The 14,580-nt window shown below is 41.2% G+C and overlaps 1 protein-coding gene across 3 annotated transcripts in view; it reads right to left on the bottom strand.

Moving 5' to 3' along the window:
* Positions 1–1,093: 1,093 nt before the first annotated feature.
* PRAP1 (proline rich acidic protein 1) overlaps positions 1,094–14,580 on the bottom strand; it is a 290,117-nt gene continuing 276,630 nt past the window's right edge. For all 3 annotated transcript variants that reach the window (XM_068255347.1, XM_068255346.1, XM_068255345.1), the window contains 3 exons: positions 7,867–7,913; positions 5,962–6,044; positions 1,094–1,393 (listed from right to left, as the gene is read on the bottom strand). In XM_068255347.1, the coding sequence (XP_068111448.1) occupies positions 1,251–1,393; positions 5,962–6,044; positions 7,867–7,913 (273 nt within the window). In that variant the 3' untranslated portion in view covers positions 1,094–1,250. The remainder of the gene's footprint in view (positions 1,394–5,961; positions 6,045–7,866; positions 7,914–14,580) is intronic.

Genomic DNA, 14,580 nt, shown 5'->3' on the forward strand with positions numbered 1-14,580 from the left:
GCCACACAACAGAGCACACAAATTAACCCCCCCTTATGCCCACCAACAGAGCTTTCTGTTGGTGGGCTCTGATCGCTGTTGCAATGTTTATTTTATTTTTTTTTATCTATTTTTAATACTACCCTCCCCCCTTCCGCCACCCAATCAGGGCAATCCCTTCGCATAGGCATTAGCCTATGAGAGGGGATGGCGATTGAAGCTTCTCTAGGGGACAGCCGAGTAACACGGCTGTCCCTAGTACAGCGCTGCAGTAGATCGCAGCGCTGGCTGTACAACGTTTCTAATCGCCACTGGTAGACTGTTGATGGAGTGGAGCTCCATCGTTCAAGCAGGGATGCACACGCGATCCCCTGAAAAACCTTGGCGCCTTTCGGTGTTAGGCAGTCTTAATGCTGTCACCTTCAAGGAGTTAAGCATCTGTACAACTTGGTATATAACCATATTATTCTATATTTACATAGCGATTACATCTTCTTCATCACTTTACTGAGTCTGTAGTCATGTCACCAACTCCTAAAAATGATGTGCTACATTTGTCATTTTTGGTAATGTCCCACAGTGTACATGACTTTGCAATATGCTTGAAATATATTGTCGTATTCATTCTAGCCAACACAGCTGTATCTGAGCTAATGTTCTGCCCAGGTATTGTCCAAGATGAAATGCTATGCCGCTGTATCTAGACATCAAGGCAGCCAGTAATAATGCATTCTTCCCTAGTGAGCTGATGCATTCAGATCTGTATTGGCTGGTTGTGCTGTCGCTCAGAAGAAATTGTTACCATAGCAACTCTTTCACCTTACTTCAAAGGTATTAGACTCGAAGCACCACAGGATTGGATGCAGATTATCCCAATGGGAGCAGTAGCTAGTTCATTGCAGCACTTGCCTGCAGTGCATGCAAATATAGGAAGCTCAGAACAAATTCTATGAAATGTACACGGAACTGAATATCCTGCTGCTTATACAGTTATAAGATTCATCACAGAAGTTACATATCCTGGAACAGAAGCTATATATAGTGCAGTATAGCATTTTATAAAAGGTGTATATTGGACTGTTTTTTAACCATAAAAGAGATGTGTTATGTTTTATTGCTACAGTTTATTCTTAAATTAAACAATTGTAACCAGCTATTATTTTTGTCAATGCAAAATGTCAATTGCATTGATGCACGTTGCACAGAAGATTGTGAAAATAGGCATCTATTAAACACATAAAGCATTCATGTGTAGATAGTGTATGACTTGCTCAGCGAGGATGGTATAGGTGATCACGGTCTTCTTCAGGTTCTGTGAGGATTTGGCGAGCCTGGACTCTTCCTAGACGCTGTTTTGGGAAATCTCGTTGGCGAGACTGACGGGAATGATGCAGGTTGTCTCTGTCCTCCTCAACTAGAACAAATGACATATATACAGTAAGTCTGCTGTTGTAAGACTGAACACCAAGAGGACATTTCTCAAGACAAGCAAATAAAGTCATTTTTATCCATGGCTCTGAGCTTGCCTGCTGTTTTAAATAGCAAAAAAGCAGATTCTTTGTGGAGTTTTTTTGCACACCTGAATTCCGGGAATTCTGGAATTTGGTTGAGGGGTTAGGTAGATCACAGTTCCCCAAATAAGCACTGCCATAAACAAATGGACTAAAGGAGCCACATATGAGTTGTATTGTAATAGCACAGATCCTTTTCACTTGGCTCCCTCTTAGCTAATGAGGCAGGTGCAGCATCCCAGGATGATAATGGGTCTTATCGCCTTGCACTGGGCCTGTGGTAGGGGATGCCCCAGGGTAGCAGAATACTAGTGTCCTCATTAATTTCAGTGGTAAAAGGGATTCTTAATTTTTCAAGATTTCTGTAATTTAGCATTAATAGATGATGCACTTAGTAAGAATTCACATTTTATGTCAGATTGAATAGAATATTTGTACAAATTACACTGTGATTGCTTAATGCTATAGCTATTCTAAAAAAATAATATAAGAAACATATTATTTAGTAACTGGCCTTTTTATTCTATACCAGCAAACATAAATTGATATGTTTGCAGAAAATTTGAAATGGTCGTTTTTTTCCAGTGGATTATTGGATCATGCTTTATATCAATTTTTTAAATTTTTGCATATTAACCATCTTACGACCGCCTAACGCCGATTGACGGCCACAAGGTGGCTACTTAAGGACCACCTAACGCCGATTGGCATCAAGCCCTGGGGGTTGAGATTAGAAGGGATTGTGCGCATCTCCGCTTGAGTGACAGAGCTCTGCTCCATCCACAATCTGCCAGACTGAAACGAAAGCAAACGGCCATTAGTTTTCATTGTACAGCGCTGCGATCTACAGCAGCGCTGTACTGGGGATAGCCCTGTCACTTGGTTGTCCCCTCGAGTGGCTCAGCACGTGATCCCTTCTCATAGGCCGATGCCTATGAAATAGGATCGCCTGATTGGACCTGGGAGAGTGGGAGGGGGAGGGGGGAAAAAAAGTCAATTTTTATTAAAAATAAAATAACATAAATTAATAAAAAAAAAAAAAAAAAACTGCAGCAGCGATCAGAGCCCTGTTGGTGGGCAGAAAAGGGGGGGCAGACTCATTTGTATCGCTGTGCAGCACACTGCAATATGCTGAATTGTAAAAAAATAGCCTGTTCCCTAGAGAAGTGTAAACCTGTGGTTCTCAACTAGTTAAATAATCCAGAGTGTATTTTTTTTTTCTGCAGCTCTCATACAGCAAGCATACCATAGCTCATTGTTGACAAGTGCTGTGTTCGGACTTTTGAGCTTCTTCTATCAGTTTTTTTATATCACATGATTGGTTTAGAGCCTAGTAGATTACATAATTGTCCTACAGTAGTTACTGCAGCTGTGATCAATCCTATCAGTCTCAGCAGGGCCAACAAACATAACTTTGCTTTAAAGTGAACCTCAGGTAAAAATAAACTGATGATTCACACCTGTTATTTATCCTCCTACTCCTAAAAATGACCTTTTTTTAAGTACCCCAAGGTTTTCTTTTATATTTAAACATTTACAAAGTAGGTTGAATATTTTACTGTCTCTAATCAGTGTCAGCCTTTTACGTGTCCCAGAGGTAGAAAAAGGTTATTAGATTATCTCTCACTGCCCTCAGAAGTTGTATTCTGCCAGGAAAACTTTTATGGCTGTAAGTTTCTTATCAGTGATGTTTATTATATGCCCGACAAGGTACTGACAAGACTGAAGCTGTTACTTCCATGCCTAGAAATTAACTCTTTCAGGCAACAACAAAAAAACAAGTAAAACAGTCTGGTTATTGATGTGTACTGTACATACACGTTTATCTCATCATGTCACATATTGCCTCATGTATACTTTAAATCCCTGGTTAAGTCTCCCTTTTTATGTGATTATGAATTTGCATTATTGGCAATGCACAATGTTTTGCACTTTGCATATCTGTAGTTTTTGCAATAAATACATTAAAATCACCAACTAGGCTGTTTTCTGTAGTTCATTTTTTGTTTACTGGTCAGAAAGAAGTTCAGACTACTTACCCTACTTCAGTGTTTCTCAAACCGTCCTTGTGACTCCCCAAAGGTGCATGTTTTGCAGGCAACCTCACCTATGCACAGGTGGGGTAATTAGTGCCTCAGCTAGGTGGAGTCCATGTAGCTGAGACACTAATTTGCCCACCTGTGCATAGGTGAGGTTGTCTGCAAAACATGCACCGTTGAGGCACGACTCACGAGGACAAGTTTGAGAAACACTGCCCTACTCTGGGCATGAGCACAATCAGACTTTTCCTGTCAACACAGATCACTTGACCCAGTCAATCTCTTAACTACTTTCAGGCAAAGATAATTGAAATCTACACCCTCTTTTGGTGGGTTCCTGGCTGGCAGGGTGTAGATTTCAATTAGCCGCCGCTGCGGGCATCCGCCGTTTCCATCGCTCCCCGCCGATCGTGCCGCTCAAACGCGACGTCTCTCGCTGCATCTCACTGGCGGCAGAGCCCTATGAGCAGGTCAGGAGCCAATTTCATTGTCTCCTGGCCCTGTCTTTCAATGTAAGCCGCTTACATTGGAAGACAGGGTCAGGAGCCAATGAAAGCGGCTCCTGACCGGCTCACAGGAACTCTGCTGTCAAAGAGACGGCAGAGTGGGTGGCCCAGGTTCCTGACGTGCGGCGTGTATGGTCACATACTGATAAGTATCTGCTGTAGCTGCAGTGCTGGCCACAAAGAGGTAATCTTTTTGCAACGGAGGAAGGAGCCAAACGGTGAAAGCTGAAGGACAACCATTCTGCTGCCAGATCCTTGCTTTATTCATAAATTACTGAATCACATGACTTTTTCCAGAGGGTTTTTTTCTGGAACCGCTGTATCAAATATGAAAACCATGCAAGTAATTACATAGTCATATCTTCAAATTTATTATCAATGAAAAATCTGTGGGGGTGACCTAGTGCTTTAAAGAGACTCTGTAACAACATTTTCAGCCTTATTTCTTTTATCCTATAAGTTCCTATACCTGTTCTAATGTGGTCTATGCTGGATACACACGGTGCATTCCCGCACTCGATGCGCCACTCGATTTCTGGCCGCTCGATTGTGTCCGAGCGCATTTCGATGATTGTTATGTTGATTTACATGTTAAGTATTCCAAATCGACCTAACGATCCATCGAAACGCAAATCGGTCATGTCGGAAATAATCGAGTCGACGGGATTGAAGCGGCGTATTGAGTGCGGGAACGCACCGTGGGTATCCAGCATTACTGCAGCCTTTCCTAGTTGCACAGTGGCTGTATTATCTCTGTTATATAATCTTTTTTCCCTTGTCGGCTCAGGTAGGAGTGCTACTCTACTGTGATAGGTAGAAGCTATACACACCCTCTCCACACCCCTTCCAGGCTCTGTATGAGTCACAGACTGAGCTTCTCACAGCCTAACACATGCTGGTTAGAAGCCATATTTTTTGTTTGTAAACACTGCCTAAAACTGGCAATTACAAGCCAGGTTTGCAGCAGGGAGTGGCAGAAACAGCACAGAGGGGCCCAGGAGAACATAATGAATAGAATGGTATGCTTTTTATTGTAAAAATTTCACAGTAGTAGTACAGATTCTCTTTAACATACAAGATACAAACATTAATTTTGAAATGTCATCAGTCACAGGTATGAAGGAAATTTAAAAGGGTGATACACATACAAATAAATGTGTATCACAGATTTTAAACTACAGGTGAAAGTATAGAAAGATTCACAGATGACAATTGCTAGTTATATAGATTGCTACAGGAAGAGGTTATTTAAGACTTCTCTATATCGTCCCATGTTCTCTATTTATTTTCATGTCATCTTGTTTGGGCGCATTGTGGATATATATATATATATATGGCACATTATTTGTGGTGAATCATCCAGTGATGGCTACAGTCAGATTAATATTCCATCAGATTTCTGCATGGCAATATCCAGCTAAACAGTACTGATCATACTGTTCTCTTCATGCCAGGGCTGTGTTCTCTCCCCAGGAAGGATTTTCATTCGCCCTCTCATCAGAACTGAAGTTACGGATACTTCGGCAACAGACTTGTCTGAACAGATCCTATGCTTAGCATCCTAACATGTCTGTTGATCAACTGGCTTCCAATTTAATAAATGGACCGTCAGTGAACCTAGCCTTACATAGGTAATAAATATACAATTATAATATCCATATGTATCTTTGGAAAAACAAGCAGAGGCAAATAGTATATGATGACTGAGTCAAGAAAGCTGGGTCACTTCTCTAGTGGCATAGTGCGTCTCTTAGAGGATCCCCAATGAAATCCGGTGAAGATTTTACAAGCCATCAATGCTAATACCTGATAGTTATTTCAATTTATGATCCAATTTGGATCAATCTATAATAACGTTTTAAACTGCTGTCATATACAGTTTTTCTATTTTCATACATCTAGTTTTAATTAAAGTTATGTGTTTACCTTTTTGTATTATGTGTGAATCAAAGGCCACAGCAACATCATCATTCTTTACTGGAGGCTCAATGGCCAACAAGCCCAGCTCACTGCAAAGCAACAGAATTATCTCTGTGTTACTCAAATGAATGCACCGTAAGCATATTTTAGAATACATTACTTTTAATAGACCTACTGTACAAATTAATTAGTCCCATGGCAAATGTATGGAAAGATTACTTCAAACAGGTCATAATGCTGCTTAAAACTGTAAAAAAAAAATCTGTTTATCAAAAACAGCACTAGCTGATGAGGTATAGATGACTAAGGTTGTGTATTTAAATGTCACTATTGATTACTTGATTACATATTTTGATGACATACTGAAATATTTGCCCAGTACTGAGTACTTCCATGTATACTTTGCCCAGTTCTGTAATTTTATAGTTCTACCACATAAACTTATTCTTAACAAAAGGTGCAGTTTAAAGGCAAAGATCAATAGGCCCTTAGAGCAATGGAGTACTGTATATAGCTACATAGGCCCTGATTCACCATACACTGGTAAGATTGAAGACAGTGCACAGCAATTTTACCGGTACCAATGTCTGGAAGCACCGCCCGTTAACCCATTTGCACCACAAGCCTTACTTGTTTTACTTGTTTACACAGTTACATAGTTAGGTTGGTTGAAAAAATATATTTGTCCATCAAGTCCAACCAGTAAAAAAAAAAGAAATAAGTAAACATTAGATACCTAGGTTAATGCTCGCATTTCTATTGTACACTGGGGCTAAAAACGCATTACCATAGCAACGTGCGTTGCGCTAATGCATTAACGGGCAGTACTCTGGTACTGGTAAAATTGTCTTGCACTGTCTTACCGTTGCATGGTGAATCAGGGCCATAGTTAATCAGATTGAAAAAAGATGTCTGTGGGGTTTAACCAGATAATTTAATACAATACTAGTCTGCACCCACCCTTACATATCTCATTTTGTCCAAAGGAAGGCTAAAACCCCTTAAGGTGGCCATACGTTTGTTCGATCTGCTAGCATTGAATCTGAAGACAGTGAGATCTATTGCCTGCTTACACAATGCACACTGATTTACAGTGGATTTCAGACACACCCCACCTCCCCTGTGCCCTTGTGTAGAGTTGAAGGCGCACCACTATAGTGATTCGGCTGCGGCTTTGCAACAGCATGGGTGCCGGTCTGATTTGGAAGCAGAGGCAGCACCCAGTGGACACCGGCTCTTAGCTGTATGCTTGTTTAAGACATGTGATTCATACACTACTAAAGCTAAAAAGATTAGCATCCATATCCATATCTATCTTGTGGATTGAAGAAAACAAAAGAACACCGAGAGCCCAATATGGAGTAGTATGTATTAGATTAGAGGGGAAATAAAGGGATAAGTATAGTAATACTCTCAAACCATGGTTACCACATAGGCAACCACTGTAAAGGCAGATAGGGAGAACAAGCCTGTTCCCACTCAGGATTAAGAAGTTGCTTTCTGAAGATAGGAAGAAATATGAAGATTTCCGCCCTTCCACCAAGGTTGGATTGGTAACATATAAGGGTGAACAGAGGCACCAAAAGGATAAAACAATATAAAAAGTTTAAAACATGGAAGTGGTGGAGGTGGACTCTTACCCACTTCAAAGGACACAACAGTAAGGAATGTGTTAACATATAACAAAAAGTTTTATTTATGCACTCCATGATTTTTGCAACACCAGTGAAATGCATTGCAAAAATTGTGGAGTGTATGAATATTTCTTGTTTTATCCTTTTGGCGCCTCTGTTCACCCTTACATATCTTGTGGATTGTCTTTTCTATAACATTATAGTATTGGCAAACAAAAGTTGCCTACAGAAATTTACTGTAAATACTTGAAAGCAACCTTTGGAAGCTGTCACTTACATATCACGCTTCTTGTCCCTTTCCCACTCTTCGTTCTCCTTTAGTGCCTGAAATGAGAGAACATTAGTTGAACAGTCCAGCTTTACTGAAATACAATTGGACTAGGGGCTGCTTAGAAGTTGTCCCTGTGTTTAGCTCTTTTACATTTCTCCTGTGGATTTAGTTCAGTGGTGGTTGCAAATTATTTTCCCCATAGGAAATGTAATGATGCTGGTAAGGGGAGGAAGAAAAGGCCATTTAATAACTGCTTCATGTTCCAAAGTTTTTACCCCTAAGGATTCTTGACATTTTTGACACATAAACTCAGGGCCAGATATCTGGGAAGGCCACAAAGGCCTTGGGTGATAAAAAGAAAAAGGGCACAGGACACATGGAGGCCACATGTCAAAGTAAATTCTTTCTCCTGCTTTGCTCTGTTCTTCCTGAATTCCAGAGATCCCTGCATCTCTCTCACTTCCTGGTGTGTTTGATGATGGTCAGCATCTGCTGTCATCTGATGACCCTGTCCTCTGTATGATGAGTAGAGACTTACAAGATGCTATGAGAAATGTCAGGGCTTACGGTAATAGAACCCTTGAGTTGGGTTCTGTGAGTTTCTTCATGCACACATTCACGAACAAGAATTATCAGCTCTGTTTCCTCTACCCTTGGTTAAAAAAAAAAAAAAGTTTCCTCTGCCCCTCATTGCTATCAGATAGTTTATTTACTGGTTACTGGTCAGCACTGTTAAAGACCTGAGACCTGTTGAATTAATGATTTGTTTGGATTTTTTTCCCAAGGGAATTATTTATTGGATTGGTTGATGTTGGATAATTGTAGTTTCTAGTTGCTTGAGAGTCAATGTTAACCACTTCACCACTGAGGGGTTTTACCCCCTGACCACCAGAGCAATTTTCACCTTTCAGCGCTCCTTCCATTCATTCGTCTATAACTTTATTATTACTTATCCCAATGAAATGAACTATATCTTGTTTTTTTTGCCACCAATTAGGCTTTCTTTAGGTGGGACATTATGCCAAGAATTATTTTATTCTAAATGTGTTTTAATGGGGAAATAGGAAAAAATGTGGGAAAAAATTATTATTTTTCAGTTTTCGGCCATTATAGTTTTTAAATAAAGCATGCTACTGTAATAAAAACCCATGAAATGTATTAACCCATATGTCCCGGTTATAAAACCATTTAAATTATGTCCCTATCACAATGTTTGGCGACAATATTTTATTTGGAAATAAAGGTGCATTTTTTTCAGTTTTGCATCCATCCCTAATTACAAGCCCACAGTTTATAAAGTAACAGTGTTATACCCTCTTGACATAAATATTTAAAAAGTTCAGTCCCTAAGGTAACTATTTATGTTTTTTTTTATTGTATTTTTTTTTTTTAATTACAAAAAAAAAAATTGGGGAGTGTGGGAGGTAATGAGTTAATTTATTGTGTAAATGTAATGTTTGTATATGTAAAATGCTTTTAGGGTGTAGTTTACTATTTGGCCACAAGATGGCCACAGAGTGTTTGTTTACATGCGACCTGTAAGCGTCCGGAAGGACGCTTACAGGAAGCAGTAGGAGGCTGGGAGACGCACAATGATCTCGCTGTTTCTGAAAGAAGCAGCAGATCATTGCGGGGGCTAGATCAACGAACGGGAATGGATTTTCCCGTTCATTGATCTCCGGGCGAGCGGGCGGCGACGTGCACGAGCAGCGGGTGCGCGCGCACGAGCGGCGGGAGCACGGACAGCGGCGGTAGCGCGGAAGGTACGGATTTCTCCGTCCCTGGTTTTTTAGGAGGGAAAAAAGGGGCGGAGAAATTCGTACCGCTGGGGGTAAAGTGGTTAAAAATAGGCATAGCTAAATAACAGTACTATACTCCACACTGTATACTTACCATAAACTTTGTATTAACCGCTTCCGGACCAGCGCGGTTGAAATCTACGTCCTTCTTGTGGCTGACAGGACGTACACTTAAACAATCATCGCCGCACGGTCCCTCCGCTCCCGCTGTTCTGCCCCCGCCGCAACCTACTCGCCCTGCCGTTATAGCTCTGTGAGCCAGTCAGGAGCCGATTTCATTGGCTCCTGACCCTGTCATTACTGTAAGCCAATCGTTGGTAAGCACTGTTTTACGGTACCAGCAGTCTCCGGTCTTTAAGGGGCCAGAGACTGCTGGTACGGAGGTAGTTAATGTTGAAATACAGTTATTAAAAACAAACTAAGACAAAAGACAGACTTAAGTTACTGTAACAGGTTTATTACTGTATAAAGAAGTGTAAAAGTAGTTTTATGCATTCTGCAAGGCCAGAATGCTTGAGACTTCTGATTAACTGAGTTCTGGATAACGGGGGTTTTGCTGTATTTGCAAAACAAGCTATGTATCCCCTGATGCTGAATGTATATGCTGTGTGCTCTAATATATACAATATGTTCACTTATGTATACTGATACAAAAACAAAGTCTGAAGAAGGCTTATTAGCCAAATGCTCACAGTTTTTCTTTTAAAGCAGGCATGTCAAACCAGTCCTACGAGGGCCGAGGTCCTCACACATTTTTGACACAGCTCAAATTAATTGATGGGTCTGAATCAGGAAAGGTGTGGTCCATCAGGTGGAACACATTCCTCTCTTTCTCAGTCCATCCTAAACACTGGCATGGATCTGGCCCTCAAGGCCTGGAATTCGACTTGTGTTTTAAAGGGATTCTAAGCTGACATTAAAACAGGCTAATTAACTTACCTGGGGCTTCCTCCAGCCCCTCGTAGTTGATGAAGTCCCTTTGCGTCCTCCGGGCTCCCTCTGTTCTGCCCCCAGTGGCTCCATTAAACGACAACTTCGGCCAATGTCAGGGGCCAGTGCACCTGCCCCTCCGCATGCCTGTCCAGCTCACGTGTCCATCCTTTCTTTCAAGAACTGTGTGCGCAGAATGCTTACGGTGAAGGGTGCGTGAGCTAGATGGGCGCACGGAGGCGCTGCGCAGGTGCATTGGCTGAAGTCGCCGTGTAACGGAGCTGCTGGGGGAAAAACGGAGGGCACGCCTGTTTTAATGTCAGCTCAGGGTCCCTTTAACTACGTTAGCCAATAAATGTTATCATTTTGTTTCAAAACCTCCTGCTGACTTATTTTAAGATCTGTCCTTCCTTTCCTTGCCCTAAATTGTCACTGTTTAAAGCACTACAACACTACATCTATACCAGTGTGTGTAGTTTTGAATCCTCTACTTAGTCATGGCTGAAATTGTTGGCACCACATAAATCTTTCCAAAAAATCATGTATTTCTCACATAAAAGTGTTGCAGTAACACATTTTGCTATGCATGTTTATTCCCCTATGTGTATTGGTACAAAAAAAAGGGAGGGAAAAAAGCAAATTGGACTTAATGTCACACAAAACTCCCAAAATTGGCATCCTTAACTTGATATTTGGTTGCACACCCTTTGGAAAATTAACTGAAATCAGTTGCTTCCTATAACCATCAATACGCCTCTTACAACTCTCACTTGGAATTTTTGACCACTCTTCCTTTGCAAACTGCTCCAGGTCACTCTTATTGGAAGGGTGTCTTTTCCCAACAGCAATTTTAAGATCTCTCCACAGGTGTTCATTGGGATTTTGATCTGGACTCATTGCTGGCCACTTCAGAATTCTCTAGCGCTTTGTTGCCATCCTTTTCTGAGTGATGTGTTTGTAGTCATTGTCCTGCTGGAAGACCCAAGATCTCGTATGCAAACCTAGCTTTCTGACACTGGGCTCTACAGCATGACCCAAAATCCTTTGGTAATCCTCAGATTTCATGATACCGTGCACACATTCAAGGCAGGCATTGCCAGAGGCAGCAAAACAATCCCAAAACATGATTGAACCATATTTCACTGTAGGTACTGTGTTTGTTTCTTTGTAGGCCTCATTATGTTCAGTAAACAATAGAATGTTGTGCTTTACCAAAAAGCTCTATCTTGTTCTCGTCTGTCCACAAGCCGTTTTCCCAGAAGAATTTTGGCTTACTCAAGTACATTTTGGCAAACTTTATTTCATTTAAATGTCGATGGATAGTTTGCACTGACACTGATGCTCCCTGAGCCTGCAGGACCTCTTGAATTTCTTTGGAACTTGTTTGGGGCTGCTTATCCACCATCCAGAGTAGACTATCCTGCGTTGCAACCTTTCATCAATTTTTTTCTTCCTTCTATGCTCAGGGAGATTAGCTACAGTGTCAAGTTGCAAACTTCTTGATAATGTTGCGCACTGTGGACAAAGGCAAATCTAGATCTCTGCAGGTGGACTTATAACCTTGAGATTGTTGATATTTTCCCAGTCCTCAAACAGTTATGACTCCTCTTTCTGTTGCCCATGTTTAGTGTGGCACACACAGACACACAATAAGGCTCATAAGCCTTATTAAGGCTCATAAACACCTACCAACAATCTGTCCAACTATCTTCCAAACTTGTCTGTTGGAAGATAAGTTGGGTGTGTGTACAGCTGACAAACAACCAGATGACGAACTGATTGTTGGGTTGTTTGCCAGATCCAACCGGTGGATCCGTCTGACCAACTATCAGGCAGGTTGGAATGTGTATACAAGTCTTTTGAACAACTTTATTGTTTTTGAATGCGGACATGTTATGAAGTTTGTAATTTAGCTTGCACGCATACTATTTAAGTGAGTTGGTTGTTTAGTTAGTTGGTGTGTGTGTACATACTTGTCAGGTAAACAACTTGTGTGGTGGGTCATGTTGTGCGGTTGGTTGTGCATTAAGCTGGACATGTGTATGAGCTGAAGCGAGAGGGATATGGAGGCTGCCATATTTATTTCCTTTTAAGCAATAGCAGTTGCCTGGCTATCCTGCCGATCCTCTGCCTCTAATACTTTTAACCATAGACCCTGAACAAGCATGTAGCAGATCAGATGTTTCTGACATTATTGTCAGATTTGACAATATTAGCTGCATGCTTGTTTCTGGTGTGATTCATCCACTACTGCAGCCTCCATATTCTTCTCACTTCAGTTGTCCTTTACGTGAACATCTCTCCTTTTTATCTGCATTCAGGTGTGATAAATAATTTTGTCCAGCCCATTTTTGGAGTTTTGTGTGACATTATGTCCACTTTGTTTTTTTCCTCCCTTTTTCTGTTTTGTTCCAATGCACTCAAAGGGAATAAACGTGTACAGCAAACCATATGCTATTGTAATTCTTCTGTGAGAAATACTTGATTTTCTGGAAACATTTCTGGGGTGCCAACAATTTCAGCCATGACTGTATATGTTCTCTGATTTGGATTGGGTTCTTTCCATTGTGCTGCCCTGTCAGCTGTTTGTCCACTCGTGCTCCTTGTAATTTCGTGCTCTTGTACGGATGTGTACAGCAGCCGAGGTCGGGAGTGTTATGGGTATGTGTGCTTGACAAGTGCTGCTCACACATGAGCGACATTTCTGAAGTATGCATGCCCGAAACGCTATAGACTGCTGTACAATTACAGGGAGTGGACATAGCATGCACTGCTTCTTTGTCGAATGGGGGGCAGAGCAGCCAAACGCAGGGGAGCCCAATCAAACCAGTGATCGCTAGTCAGGATGTTAGACAGAATGGGAGTTGGGGTTGGTGACAGCAGGCCTTAGGTGCCGGAAAGTACAAATCCAGCATTGCTTAAGCTGTGCAGCTTTTGATACAGCAATAACTTTTTAATGACTTATACTATATAAGCGATATATGTTCTGTTTTTTTCCGGACACTCTAGTCTTTTTTGGGTAATATTTTTTTCATAAAAATTAATATTATTTTACTCACTGTTTGCAGAGAAGGTCCATGCACAGGATAATTCACCAGCTGTTAGAGTGCCACTGATCCAACCATAGGTTAACACTTGAAAGTCGAGAGAAAGCGATGGTGCACATCCAGCTAAAACGTCATTTTATTGTTGCAGTTTAAAATCAATAAACAAAGTTACAGACCAGCAATGTGGAGAGAGGTACAAGCAGGATCAAACGCTTCCTTCCCCTATCCCTACTTGAGTAGGGATAGGGGAAGGAAGCGTTTGGTCCTGACGATGCGCCACATGTGTTAAGGCGCGAAACGGCTGTAGATCCTTTGCTGCTTGTACCTCTCTCCACATTGCTGGTCTGTAACTTTGTTTATTGATTTTAAACTGCAACAATAAAATGACGTTTTAGCTGGATGTGCACCATCGCTTAATATTATTTTACGGGCGAAAATTATCCCAGCCTACGTGTCTGAAGTGATGGTTGTGATTGCTATGGTGACAGTTGAGGGGCCCTAGTGCTATTCGGGTGCATCACTAGGCACAGCAGAGTAATGCATCTGTAGAGCATTGGGGCCCCAAACTGTCCCCATAGTGATTGCATCCAGGTGACAGTCAGTAAAGCTGTATAAACAGTTATATTTGTTGTATTACAGGAGTTAATAGACTAGGTAGGGGTTAAAACGAAAAAAAAAAAACACTTTATTTATATTGCGACCTTGTCACTTTTTCACTCCCCCCCCCCCCCCCCCAAAAAAAATGTAATGAGTGATTGCTGCTTTTTCAATAGGAGCACGCACGTGCATGTGGAACTTGACCCATTTTCTCTCGAGTATGTGAGTCTCTGTCATTCCACTAGGTTGTCACACTCTGAAAAATGATAAATTATGTATGAAAGTGCAAGATACTCTTCTTCCAACAGAAGTGATTAGTATATACTATGATAAAAAGAGAAGGTGCT

Source organism: Hyperolius riggenbachi, chromosome 10 (assembly GCF_040937935.1).
Source record: "Hyperolius riggenbachi isolate aHypRig1 chromosome 10, aHypRig1.pri, whole genome shotgun sequence".
Taxonomy (NCBI): Eukaryota; Metazoa; Chordata; class Amphibia; order Anura; family Hyperoliidae; genus Hyperolius; species Hyperolius riggenbachi.